The 13,584-nt window shown below is 44.2% G+C and overlaps 1 protein-coding gene across 1 annotated transcript; it reads right to left on the minus strand.

The window, feature by feature from the left end:
- Positions 1-12,529: 12,529 nt before the first annotated feature.
- LOC136486820 (uncharacterized) lies at positions 12,530-13,304 on the minus strand. The gene is made up of 2 exons (XM_066483847.1): positions 13,168-13,304; positions 12,530-13,033 (listed from the first exon to the last, which is right to left on the minus strand). Exons 1-2 carry the CDS (start codon positions 13,279-13,281, stop codon positions 12,755-12,757), a joined length of 393 nt encoding a protein of 130 aa, XP_066339944.1. The 5' UTR covers positions 13,282-13,304; the 3' UTR covers positions 12,530-12,754.
- Positions 13,305-13,584: the final 280 nt, after the last annotated feature.

Raw genomic sequence — 13,584 nt, forward strand, 5'->3', positions numbered from 1 at the left:
ACGACAATCTATGCCACAGCAAGACCACATGCACTAATCAAAACAGCAGCGACGTAGAGGCACAAGTGGACACAACGGCTACGTGCAGTGGCGCGACGGCGATAATGCAGGGCAGCACGGTGATGGGACGGCGACGCAGCGATGATAGCGGTGGAGCAGAGCGGCCAGGCCCGTCGGCCCCAGTGTCCCACCGAGCGTGGCGATGCGCGTAAGTGCGTGCATGCTAGAGTCACTTGCTTGGGCGCGGCAGCAGCGATGCGAGGCCGACGTGGTGGTGTGCACGCACGTCGAGCAAGCCAGCGCTGCAACATCAAGCTGAGGCATGGTGACCGTGCCCAGACGCTGACACTAGCTGGAAACGTGCCATCCACAATTTTTAAAGCGCCCCAAAAATCAAATTCATTACTTCAGACGCCGAATCACCTATTATATACTCAAGAAGGTATGTTAGGCTATCAAAACCAGCCATGAAACCCTACCACCAATTAATCCAATTCACCTACAAAAATTTCCAAACTTGGCCTTGTCAAACCGCTTCCCGGCTTAGGAAATTCGACTAAGTCTCAATCGGATTTGCATCAAATTTGATTTTCAAGCTATTAGGTACGCTAGCTAGTGCATTCCTTTCGCGACCTCAAGTATTTCATCGTCACCTACACGGTTTGTACTTCTAACTTTACTAAAATTCCGTATATACGTTCTACAGCATTTTTGCTTAATAAAAATTTATTTAAAACCCTAAGTAATATAACTCGACTATGAAATGTAACTTTCGTTTCGCGTTTCCGTTAGTCGTTTTGAGTTACAAAAATTGATTTACACACTAGTTTACATACACTATCACATAAACATGATGCCCATACAGTGTTTTAGCAAAAGATTTATAGTGTAACACCGAGGGTGTTACATCAACATCAGGTAAACATGATGCCCATACAGTGTTTTAGCAAAAGATTTATAGTATAACACCGAGGGTGTTACATCAACATCAGGTACGTTAGCGGAACATTGTTTGTCAACAGCTTGAGGAACCTCCACTTCAGTGACTTCATCTTCTTGTGGTCTTATATCACCAATAGCCAATTGCTTGATTACTTCACATGGTGGGTCCTCCTTTCCTACAACACTTGAATCAACTTGCTCCACTTGAGAGCCATTAGATTCATCAAATGTCACGTCTACCGCTATTTCAACTCTTCCGGAGGTTTTGTTGAAAACATGATAGGCATGTTCATTTGATCCATAACCAAGAAGAAAACCTTCATCAACTTTAGGTGCAAACTTAGAAAATTTGGGTTTCTTGTTAAGTATGAAACACTTGCACCCAAACACTCTAAAGTAAGACACCTTAGGCCTGTTACCGGTTAGAAGCTCATATGAAGTTTTCTTCAACTTCTTGTGTAGGTAGAGGCGGTTGATGGCATGGCAAGCGATGTTGACGGCGTCACACCAAAAGATGTCCGATGTCTTGTACTCATCTAGCATTGTCCTTACCATGTCAATGAGTGTATGGTTCTTCCTCTCTACTACAACATTTTGTTGAGGGGTGTATGGAGTTGAGAACTCATGCTTGTGCCTTCTTCATCAAGAAACTCCTCAACTTGGGTGTTCTTGAATTCAGTCCCATTATCGCTTCTCATTTTCTTGATGGGGAGACCGAACTCCTTTTGAGCTCTTTTAACAAAAGTCTTCACTTTGTCTCTAACTTGACACTTATCAAACAAGAAAAATACCCAAGTGAAACGGGAATAATCATCAACAATAACAAGACCATATTTGTTACCCCGATACTCAAGTAGGCGACCGGTCTAAAGAGATCCATGTGTATGAGCTCCAATGGTTGCGTCGTGGTCATGATGTTCTTTGGTGGGTGAGGTACGTCAACTTGCTTTCCGGCTTGACAAGCGCTACATATCCTATCTTTCTCAAAGTGAACATTTGTTAGCCCAAAGATGCGTTCGTCCTTTTAAAGTTTGGCCAAGTTCCTTATCCCAACATGGGCTAGTCACCGATGCCAAAGCCACCCCATGCTAGATTTTGCCACTAAACAAGTCTCAAGATTAGCTTTACTTTTATTGAAATCAACTAGGTAAAGCTTGTTTTTTAAATGACCCATAAAAACAATAGAGGAATCCTCCCTTCTAAAGACTTCCACACCCTTATCCGTAAAGAGACAATTGTAGTCCATCTCACACAATTGAGAAACGGACAATAAATTGTAACTCAATGAATCAACATGTAATACATTTGTAATTGAATGCTCAAGGGTTATAGCAACTTTACCGAGACCAATCACATCCCCTTTGAATTGTCTCCAAAGACAATATTTTCATTTGAGTGCGTCATCGGGGAATATGATGAGAACATTATCCTTTCTCCGGTCATATGATTTGTACATCCAATATCAAGCACCCAACTTGACCCACCGGAGGAGTATACCTACAAAACAAGTTTAGTTGCTAGATTTAGGTCCCCAATTTCACTTGGGGCCTTGCATGTTAGTCACAAGAATCTTAGGAACCCAAATATAAGTATTCCTATATATGTTGGTTTCCTTTCCAATATATTTAGCAACCAATTTCCCACTGCTGTTGTTCCTCAAAACAAAGCATGAAGTCAAGCTTTGTTGAGATGGTTGAAACTTTGGTTGGTAGGAATACTTATTCATAGTGCCCCACACTGATTCCTTTGGCTTCTTCTAAACCTGTTTCTGCTGGTACACCTTCTTCTTGGACTTAGTTTTATCAGAAGCAGAATTAGTAGCCTTCCCATTTTTTGGGGGAGCGGCACAGTCGGCCTTCACTATGGCACTGTCGCTCAGGACTGCGGCACTATCGCTGTCTGTGTAGGCTGATCTGTACCAACTCTTTTCTTCCTCTCAAACTTGACACACTCATAGCCATTTATGATCTTTCTTCCATTTGTCTTGGCTCCTGTAGTGTGCCCAAGCCCATGCTTGATTGAGGGGTGTCTCCCTTGCTTGAATTGAGGCACTTTTGAATTATTTGCCTTCTTGTCACTTACTTGAGCCTTATCACTCAAGCAGCCCTTGCCAATGATCTCATTGAGTCTAGCAATTTCTTTTCTCATTGCCTCCATGTTTGCAAGGTTAGTGGAATAAGCATTCAAATCAATATTATAACATTTTCCATAACCTTGGCTAGTGGAGGGAGTTGAGGATTCCTTTGCCTTAGAGGGATATGAGTTGCTATCCTAAAGAATGCCTTATTGTAGCTCAAGTTCTTTGTGCTTTTCATCCAAGTCACAATACTTTTTCTTGAGTGCATTATGTGCTTTCTTTGTGATAGCTTGGCCCTCTTGCTCTTTGGCCAAAGTCTTGTGCAAGGATTCCATCTGACTTCTCTCTAATGCAAGAGCTTCCTAGCTAGTAATGTAGAGATCCTCTTGTTGGATAAGAGTTTCCTCTCTATATTCTAGCTCGGCTTGGACACTCTAAATCCTCCATTAGCTTAGTGATGAATAATTTGGTTTTTTCATCTAAGTTTTTAGTTATTTGATCAATTTCTTTATCACTAGATTCATCATCACTAGAGCTATCACTAATATCACTACTAGAGATATCACTAGGAGGTGGGGGTGGAGGAGCTTTGGCCTTGGATTTAGATTTTACCTTCTCACCCTTTGCCATAAGACAAATGTGAGGGGAGTAGTAGTCATCATCGGACATGTTGGTGAAGAGTCTTGGTGAAGAAGATGACTCATGGATAGCAATGGTTGCAACTTTCTCATCTTCTTCACTTGAGCTTCCTTTAGTTGAGTCCCATTCATGCCCAATGTGAGCCTCTCCCATGTACTTCTTGCTCCTTCTACGATCGGACTTCTCCTCTTTCTTATCCTTCTTGTATTTGTTGTCCTTGATCTCATATGGACACTTGGCAATGAAGTGATCGGTGCTTCCATAATTGTAGCATGTCCTCTTTTTCTTGTTTGGGAGTCTTCTCTTCACTACCTTGTAGCCTTGCTTCTTTAGCCCCTTGTGATACCTCCTCATAAAGAGAGCAACATCATCCACTTTCTCATATTGGTCATCATCATGTTCACTCTCACTAGAGGATGAGGTGGTCTTTACTCTTTCTTGAACTTGCTTGCTTGCTTTGGGCTCGCTAGTTGAAGCTTGCTTGTTGGTCTTGGACTTGCTAGTAGAGTCTTGCTTGCTTGATTTGTTGGCCTTGAGAGCTACATCCTTGTTGATCTTGATGCCTTCTAGCTTTGCTTGCAATTCTCCAAGCTTCTTCCACTCATTTGCTTCTTCTCTTTGCATATCAAAGGTTAAGATCCTTCCAAGTACATCATTTGGTGTGAAGTACTCAAACTTCTTGTCTCTAATTAGAGTGACTATGGTCTCATTTCTAGGTGAATAAGCTTCCAACATAATCTTGACAACTTTATGATCATCTAGCTCATCACAACCATAGCCTCTAATCTTACCCACCATTGTCATCAACTTATCAAACATCTCTTGTGGCCCTTCTTCATCCAAGATTACAAATCGGTTGAGCTTGAACATCAACAAATCAATTCTTGCCTTTCTCACTTTGTCACCTCCTTCATGTGCAAGATGCAAAGTATCCTAAATTTACTTGGCAACACCCACACCAATCACTCTATTGTACTCATCACCATCCAAGGCACTAAGTAGCACACTAGTAGCTTGACCATTGAGGTGAATGATTCTCACTTCTTCCATGGTTAGATTCTTGGGATCAACCAGTGGCTCAAATCCATTACAAACAACCTCCCAAATGCTGGGATGAAGACCTATAAGATAGGCTCTCATCAAGTGCTTCCACTTGGTAAAGTTAGTCCCATCGAAATGAGGTAACTTGCCCGCGGGCACATTGATGAAAGACTTGTGATCATGGTTAGTCATAGACATAGAAGAATAGTTAAAGGATACGGCGACATATTTGTTGTCGTCATTCTTCTTGCCCTTTCCTTTCTTGTCCTTCTTGCTGTGCACTTGGTAGGACTCATCATCATCACCATCTTCGGAGCTGCTAGATAGCTCACTAGAAGATGCTTTGGAGGCTTTTGCTTCTTGTTCCTTCTTCTTTCTTGCTTCTCTTCTTTTTCTTCTAGCTTCTCTCTTGAGTCTTCTTTCTTCTTTTCTTGCTTTCTTCTTTTCTAACCACTGTTGCTCCTTCCTCTTTTCTCTTGTTTCTCTTTTCTCTTTTCTAGATGCCCTTCTTCTTCTTCTTTCTTCTTCATTTTGAGCTTTTTTGGCATCGGTTGCCTCTAGCTGTGGGAGCGTAGAGTTGCTCGCTATAGAGGTGCTAAGTTCACTGCTGTCGGTGTCATGCAGCCCAACGTCCTTCGGATCGACATTAATGGGCTTCACAACACCGGATCCTCCCCTAGGGCTCCATACCTCACGTAGTGAAGTGCACACGAGGTAACCTGCTCCGATACCACTTGTAGGATCTCTGGTACGCCTAGAGGGGGTGAATAGGCCTGTAAAAATTCAACTCAAACTGAAGTCAAATTCACCCGTGGCACTGCCGCTCCATAAGCGCGGCACTGCCACACCTGCAGGAGAGATTATTTCACAGTTCAAAATCTATCCAACGAAATTTAGATCGGATAAATTTCTTAGCTTCCTGCAGGGTAGTAGAACACAGATCGATAGCTAAAATGGTGGAAACGCCACACACAAGTAGATTGGCCTCAATCCTAGAAATCACCTCAACCACAATATGTCATTCAAGTAATAAATCAAGCACAAGTGACACAATGATTTATCCCATGGTTCGGGTCACCACCAAGGCTTGCCTACCTCCACGTTGTTGAGGTTAGCCACTAAGGCTTAGAGCTTTCCAGCCCTTCCTCGTTCTCAAGTCAAGAGACTTAACTTTTGAGATGAGGGGTGAGTTTACTAGCTTCAAGAGATGGTTATAAACCTCCCAGGGCTGCCACAAACTTGATAAGCTCGCCGAGCGATGCTCTAGCCGGCTAGGAGCCAAGCTCCAAGAGTAACAAACACAACCGTCAGCTAAAACGTGAACCAAGTGCTCTTTAGAGTTTATGAATCAATGGAGTTACTCTCTAATCGAGTTATGGACCTTTTTTCCTCAAGGATTGATGGGGAAATCAATGAATTTGCTTGGGGGCTTGAGGTCAACAATGGAGTGAGAGAGAGAGAGAGCTCCTGCTCTATTTTTGGCGTGCTGAAGTAAGAAGACGAGAGCAGGTTAGTTAATGTTGGGAAGGAAGTGGAAAGGTATATATACCCCTAGCCCGTAACGGTCACTTAAATCGTAGATAGCCGTTGGGGAGAAAAGATAAAGGTATATATACCCCCAGCCCTCAACAGACACTGCACCCAAGAGGTCGGGCAAGACGAGACCTGCGGCCTCGAGGTCGGGCGAGACAAGGCCGCGACCAAAGGATCGGGCAAGCCGGAGCCCGTGACCAAAGGGTCGGATGAACCGGAGCCCGCACACAAGTGGTCGGGTGAATCGGAGCCCACACCCAAGGGGTCGGGGCGAGTCGGAGCTCGCATCCCGCAAGATAGCAAGGGTAATAGTGAAGTGTAGACTGTCTTGGCTGTGAATCTAAGGATGCTTGTAGTTGTCTGAGCACTTGATAGCACATATTAGCTTAAGCATTGTGCCCCCTTTGTAGTACGACTTTTCCTATACTCAAATTCAATATATAAAAGAATTTAACCTTCTTTGAGTTTGAAGCCATCTAAATTTGTAATTGGGGGATCCTCTGATTCGTGTAGCATCCTCGAATATAAATTCACTGCTTGTCATTTCGATAAATCTCATTAGTTCTCTAATTGTATGATCATTACCACCAAAACCCGTAATTAAGACTTATTGTGCTTTCATTTGTACAAAGGAGCGTGAGGCTGAGCGAGTCCAGCTCTGTTGCGCCGCCGTTTGATAGTCCTGTTCCATGAGCCACCAGTTTTTAAAACGGAAAGGTTTGTTAGTGCGCTGGCGAGTAGAGTTGAGAGGAGTAAGAATTGGTGCATGATCACTGCGGAGAATAGGAAGGTGGTAGACAGTTGTTGCCAGGTAGGCCAAACACCATTCCGCATTAGCAAGGGAGCGGTCGAGTCGTTGTACTGAATCTTTTGTTTGTCTAGGTGTATGCCGGGCCACTGTAACCCAAATCGATGAAGCCACACTGCTTGACATGGTCACAGAAAGCATTAATACGCCTTAGATCAGGCCTACCAGGATCTGATTTTTCACTAACATGCATAATATCGTTCATGTCACCCATACATAGCATAAGCAAGTTGCTGTTAGTTAATAAAATCTAGCACTTGTGACCGTATGGCATTGGTAGTACGGTGGTGAGGATCACCATAAATACAAATTAGGCTAAACTGTTGGGAGCTAAGATTATTATTACGTAAAGCAAATATATTGGTAAAGTGGTCTACAACCGAGATGCTGACGGAGGAGGGCAGGTTAGCAGCAAATGAATGGGATGCAATAAGCCCTCGTTTAGTTCGCGAAAAGTTTTTCCAAAAAGTGCTACAGTATCCATCACATCGAATCTTACGATACGTGCATGGAGCATTAAATGTAGACGAAAAAAACTAATTGTATAGTTTGGTTGAAAATTGCGAAACGAACGTTTTAAGCCTAATTAATTCATAGTTAAACACTAATTATCAAATAAAAATGAAAGTGCTACCATAACTAAAGTTCTAACTTTTCACCAACTAAACACGGCCAGGCAAGGCAGGGGCGCCCGCTAGGCGCTAGCGCTAGGCCTCACATAAATGGGCAGCCCAGCAAAGGAGGGAGCCTCGCTCGGACGGACGGAGATGGTCGGTCCCCCCTGCATCTATGGATGGATGGATGATTGATGCCCTGCGCAAGCCAGCAAGCAAAGCAAGCAAGCGGGCAGCATCAATGGCGTGTGTTCAATGCAGCGCGCAACGCAGGCCACTACCAGTGTCCGCAACCCGGCAACCCCCAACCACCCTCCAAATTTCTGGTTGGCTAGACAACGACGACGGGCGGGCGCGGCGGCAGCCCCAAACTGCATGCATTCCCACTCCCACGTACAGTACGTACTAGAGCAGCAACAACAATTCCTATTGCTCATCGGCGCCTGAAATCGCGGGGCATCAACTGTAGGAGGCCGTGACATGAGAAGAGAGAAAAAGGATCGAACGCTGCTGCCTCAAGTCCATCGACAGATCAGGCATTTGAAAAACAGCATCTGTTTGTCCGTGGAGAATTGGAGAAAATGAGACATGACGGACATGAATTGGAGGCATCTCAAGCAAGCCATGAGGTGAGCCAGGGCCTTGTTTAGATCACCTTTAAATTACAAGTTTTTTCACTTTCTCTCCATCACATCAATTTTTAGCCGTTTGCATGGAGTATTAAATGTAGGTAAAAAAAATAACTAATTGCACAGTTTAGTTGGAAATCACGAGATGAATCTTTTGAGCTTAGTTGGTCCACGATTGGACAATATTTACCAAATAAGATGAAAGTGCTACTATTCATCGGATTGAAATTTTTTACAATCTAAACATGGCCTAGGTACCGAGGTTTGTGCATGTGACGGATCTTGGCGTCTGGTCTGGACAAAAGACCAAACGCAAATGGCCATGGTCTCCACCGAGGAGTCCTACGCCTGCGAGAGCCATGTGGGTGAGCTAGCGCCTTCTGCATGCATGTCGTCGACCTGGACTGGCTGTGAGTGTGACGACCATGCCGGTGCTGGCTGCATGCGCTGCGCCGAAACACAGTGAGTGTCTGGAGACCAGCGCGGAGCGCGGCATGGCGTTGCTGTTGACCTGCATGGTGCCATTGGCTGATTGGCATTGGTCGATGACGGATCAGGCTGCAGTCAATTACAATCCAGCCAATTCTTTTGCAGTTCATCATTATTTGTGTTTCCATACTCCTCATTTCCTTGGTCTCTCTCCGGTGATGAACTTTGATCAGTCTAAAATGGTTGTGGTCCTTACCTCAAGTAAAGTTCAACTTGAATCTTTGACCAGTGGTTCACGTGAGCTTGACATAATTCGTAACATGAATGGTGTCACTGATTTATCACCAGAGTGACAAAAAAAACACTAAAGGTATCAATCATCTATCACTGGCTGGTCCACAACCAGAAGCCAAGGTTTGCACCACCATCACTGGGGCTCTTTGGTGCACTGTAGCTATATCATAGTCATGTTTGGAACCGTTTATCCGCGAGATTGTCATCCATCCGTCGAGCAGAGGAGGGTCGCTGAGGGCAGCAGGGCACCACCACCATGGCCACCGCCCATGTTGTCCTCGGTAGAGGAGAAGGTGCACGCGTCCCGCATCGTGATCAAGCACGAGGGATCTCGACTCAAGGCCTCATGGTGGGATCCCAGAGGCATTGCCAACTCCGCCATGACCCGCGACAGTGCAACTGTTCGCTTGGTTGTAAACGATCGTAAATTTCTAGCCAGAACAGTATTTTTCTCTCACACCAAACCAGCCAGCAGTAATAATCCACGATCGTATACGATCGTATCAGCACCAGGCGAACAGGCTATATATTGTATCCATTGACAGCTAACTTCGACTATAGCTGGGCCAAGCGCGGCGGTGACCTAAGTCTTGATCCTGCTTGTGCAGCCGCCTCCCGTGTGAACGACTTGCGGTGTAGAACCACGTGGCCCTAGCGGCATGGATGGGCGACTGAGCTAGGGAGGCGACAATAGGATGTAGATGTGAGAGTTAGGCAGACAAGGGAGAGGAGGAAAGGGGCAAATGGTGAAAAAAAGGCTCACAGTGGAGAAAATACGAGTGGGAGGCCGCGGTACCGAAAGCGCAGGATGTAGTGCAAGTTTGATCCTTTTTCCCACCCGATTCCCATATAATCGAGAAAAACCCAGGGCATTTGAGTGGGATTTTCAATTATTTTCATGTAGAATCTAATGTTAACCGGAAATAAACAAACGCATCTTATCGCCCAGTTTAAATCTCATGGTCTAAAGTTTACATCGATAATGAACTAATGACCACTTTAGCACACTTGTGAGATCTAATGAACTAATGACTTTTCTATGAGGTTGGCTAAACTTTAGACAACACTTTACTCCACCTATTTGGAGCATCAAGAGCTAAATTTAGTGACTAAACTTTATACCATAGGATCCATATAGGACCATAGCATGGAGATGTTATCTCTTTTCTAGAAATTAGTGAAGTCAATATTTTTTACTTAACTAGCTCCGACTCCTTATGAAGAAGCCAGAGCTAGAACCGGGGAAGCTGTATGAAACATGCCCTATATTGTAGCCATAAAATTGTTATATACATATAGAGGAGATGTAGGCCGAAAAGGACAACATGGTTATACAACATAACTCCATCCTAAACATTGTTTGACCTAAGCAAAAATTTATAACTGTTAATAAGTTGTAAAAAATCAGGGTAAGCTCTTTCAATTTAAATATTGCATTGGCGTCGTTCGGCTTACCCCATATTCGGCTTGTTCGGCTTAATTTTTCAGCCAGAACAGTGTTTTTCTCTCACAACAATTCAGCCAGAACAGTATTTTTCAGCCAGTTTCAGCCAAGATTCAGCAAGCCGAACGGTGCCTAGAATTTAGGGCCTCTTTGGCACGGCTTATGCCGGCTTCGGCTTCGTCTATTTTGCGCAAATCGAGGCACGATAGCGTGAAGCCGTTTTGTAAGCCAGGGTTAAAATGAACTAGAAGCCGGAAAAAGCCAGTTTTTCTGACTTCACCGGTGAAGCCGTTTTGAATGAGCCGTGCCAAAGAGGGCTTTAATGCATTATTGCATCGTCAAAATTTTAAGATCAGTTCAATGTTTTGAATGAACTCATGCAGCAAAGTGTGTGAGCATGTGTTCATATGAGTATGCATATATGCAAATGCATATATCTATGATTTGCAAAAAAAAAAAGGGGAAACACATAGTAAAGATTTTATTCGTGTCCTAATATACAATTTCGGTATCAAAGGGAGTCGACATATGCAACATGCCAACAGGAAAAAGGAGTCGTGTGTGTGCCAGGTGCGATGCACACACATGCAATCTGGCAGCAAGAGATGAATAGTATAGAAACCGAGTCCAGGACGCGGTGTGTCAGCGACAGTGCCTTGAAAGCACGAACGTATCGTCAACGGAGATCAGGCTGGTAGGTAGAACAAAAAGAGAGAGGGTGGGTCCTGTTCACTTCGCTAAAAAAATAAGTTAAAAAATTATTTCGGCTGATTTGCTTAGAGAAAAAAATACTGTTTTAACTAAAAATACAAACAAAAAAAAAAGACAGATTATAAAAGGGCCGGCAAACATTACAGATAGGCGAACCTTTTCTCGGATTTCATTTATTTTTAATGATTTAGTGCTAGCTTTTCATATTTTTTTTCATTAAAGAAGCATTACTGATGAGTGCTCTTCATAACAACTTGAATAGGTTGCTAGCTGCTAGTGGACCATTTTCATTCGTGTTGATTGATCTGACAAGTTTTTCCTTGGATAAAAATCTTAACAATAATGCTAATTAAAATACCTGAATAATTTTATTAAACCGCTCTGTCAAATTGAGGAAATCCACATTAATTGCGATGACATGTGAAAAAAAAAGAATCATAAAACAAAAGACTATAGAACTGCCCACCAACTTCAGGCTACATTCAAAGCAAGGCCAGAGAAAGCGCGTAGGATTCAAAGATTTTCTAAAAGTATTATAATAGCTATCACATTAAATCTTACGATACATGTATAGAGTATTAAATATAGACGAAAAAACTAATTGCATAGTTTAATTAAAAATCACGAGACGAACGTTTTGAGCCTAATTAGTCCATGATTAAATACTAATTATCAAATAAAAACGAAAGTGCTACCACAGCCAAATTCCTAAATTTCGTGCCTTAAAATGGTAATCCACGGTGCACATACCACATCGATGCCCGTAGAAATGATATTTATGAATTCTAATTCAGGGGCCTTGTTTAGATGGTAAGTTTTTTCACTCTTTCTCCATCACATTAAATCTTTAGACATATGCAAAGAGTATTAAATGTAGATACTAATTACATAGTTTGATTTTAAATTACGAAATGAATCTTTTGAACCTAGTTAAGTCATGATTGGACAATAATTATCAAATACAAACGAAAGTGCTACAGCGCCAAATACTGATTCCTGACCTCAATCTAAACAAGGCCTCAGAAATGTCTAAAAAAATTTGTGGCTGATCGTTTTCAATTCACTAGAAATTGGCACACCACTGACAAAATCCAAGAACAGAGGTCATGACTACTACCATGACGAAAAAAAAAAAAAAAAAAACAAGTAACATACTGCAAGCAAAGAAAGATACTAGGACTTGATTATATCAACAATTGAAGTTGAAGAGCACCAAGCAAGAGCAGAAAAGCTGAATGAATCCAACCATCATCACCATACTGCTCGGCCTGTTCGCTTGACAGGCTTATCAGCCAGTCAATCGTGTTTTTCTTAAACAACAAACAAACACCAGGCAGCGATCAGGCCAATTGAGTCATGGCTACAATGTAGGACAGGAGTGTATATATACTACTAACAGTACTAGTATTATGCGGCGATGAACTCTTCCAACCGGTCCCCAAATTAACGAATCTGTCACCACGAATCCCTTCCCTTCCATCGGCAACCAACTCAATCAAAAAGAGAAACAATCAGAACCATGGATCCAGCAGCAGCAGTTCGCCACACCTTGGTTCCTTTGCTGCAGCATGCATCCTTGGCGGCGAGGCTAGGCTAGAGGTGGCAGTTGAAGCAGTTGCAGGTGCGCGGGGTGAATGAGCAGACGCCGAAGGGGCGGTTGGGGATGTTGCAGTTGATGGCGTAGCAGCAGGGCGCTGGGATGCACATCCCGTGCGGGCCCCCGCAGCAGGTGCACACCGCGCACACCTGGAACCGCCCCACCAGCCGCCGCCCGCGCCAGTGCTCGACGCCGCCGCCGTCCAAGAACGTCTTCCTCAGCCGCGGCGTCCACGCCGCCGGCTCCGTCACATTGCCGCCGCCGCCGGTACCAGCCTACATACAGTTCATCACACAATGGAAGGGAAAAACGTTGGTACGACGTGTTGCCAACCAACCAACCCCCAGTCCCCACACAGGCGCGAGGGAGAGAGAGAGAGGGAGGGAGGGAGGGAGGGAGGGAGCCGTACCTGTTGCGATGAGGCTGGAGGAGCTGATGCGGCGAGGACGGAGGAGAAGTGGAGGAAGAGGAGCAGGAGGAGGAGAGGGATGGGTGGCCGTGGCGATGAGGAACAGGAAGCCATCTTTGTGGCAGGGTGTGCAGACTGCAAAGGTAGAGGAAGGAAGGGGGGGGGTTTGTGGTGAGGCGTCGCATTTATTCGCGCCGGGCGGACCGCAGAGCACTGCAGTCCAGAGCAGCCAGCAGCCAGCAGAGGATGCGAGCCGGTTGGCTTGATTGGAAACGATAGTAAATTTCCAACCATTTTTTTCTCGTATCAAATCAATCATCAACGATCATTTACCATCGTTTCAGCCCCAGCCGAACCGACGATGCGATGATGCAATGCACCGCTGCAGTGGAGGTACAGGTAGGGATGAAAACAGAT

Source organism: Miscanthus floridulus, chromosome 10, assembly GCF_019320115.1.
Source record: "Miscanthus floridulus cultivar M001 chromosome 10, ASM1932011v1, whole genome shotgun sequence".
NCBI classification, from domain to species: Eukaryota; Viridiplantae; Streptophyta; class Magnoliopsida; order Poales; family Poaceae; genus Miscanthus; species Miscanthus floridulus.

Excerpts from the sequence above, each read along its gene's own strand:
- LOC136486820 (XM_066483847.1), bottom strand. The coding sequence starts at position 13,281 with ATGGCTTCCTGTTCCTCATCGCCACGGCCACCCATCCCTCTCCTCCTC. Across the intron at positions 13,034-13,167 it reads CTCCAGCCTCATCGCAACAG|GCTGGTACCGGCGGCGGCGG; the intron begins GTACGGCTCCCT and ends AACTGTATGTAG.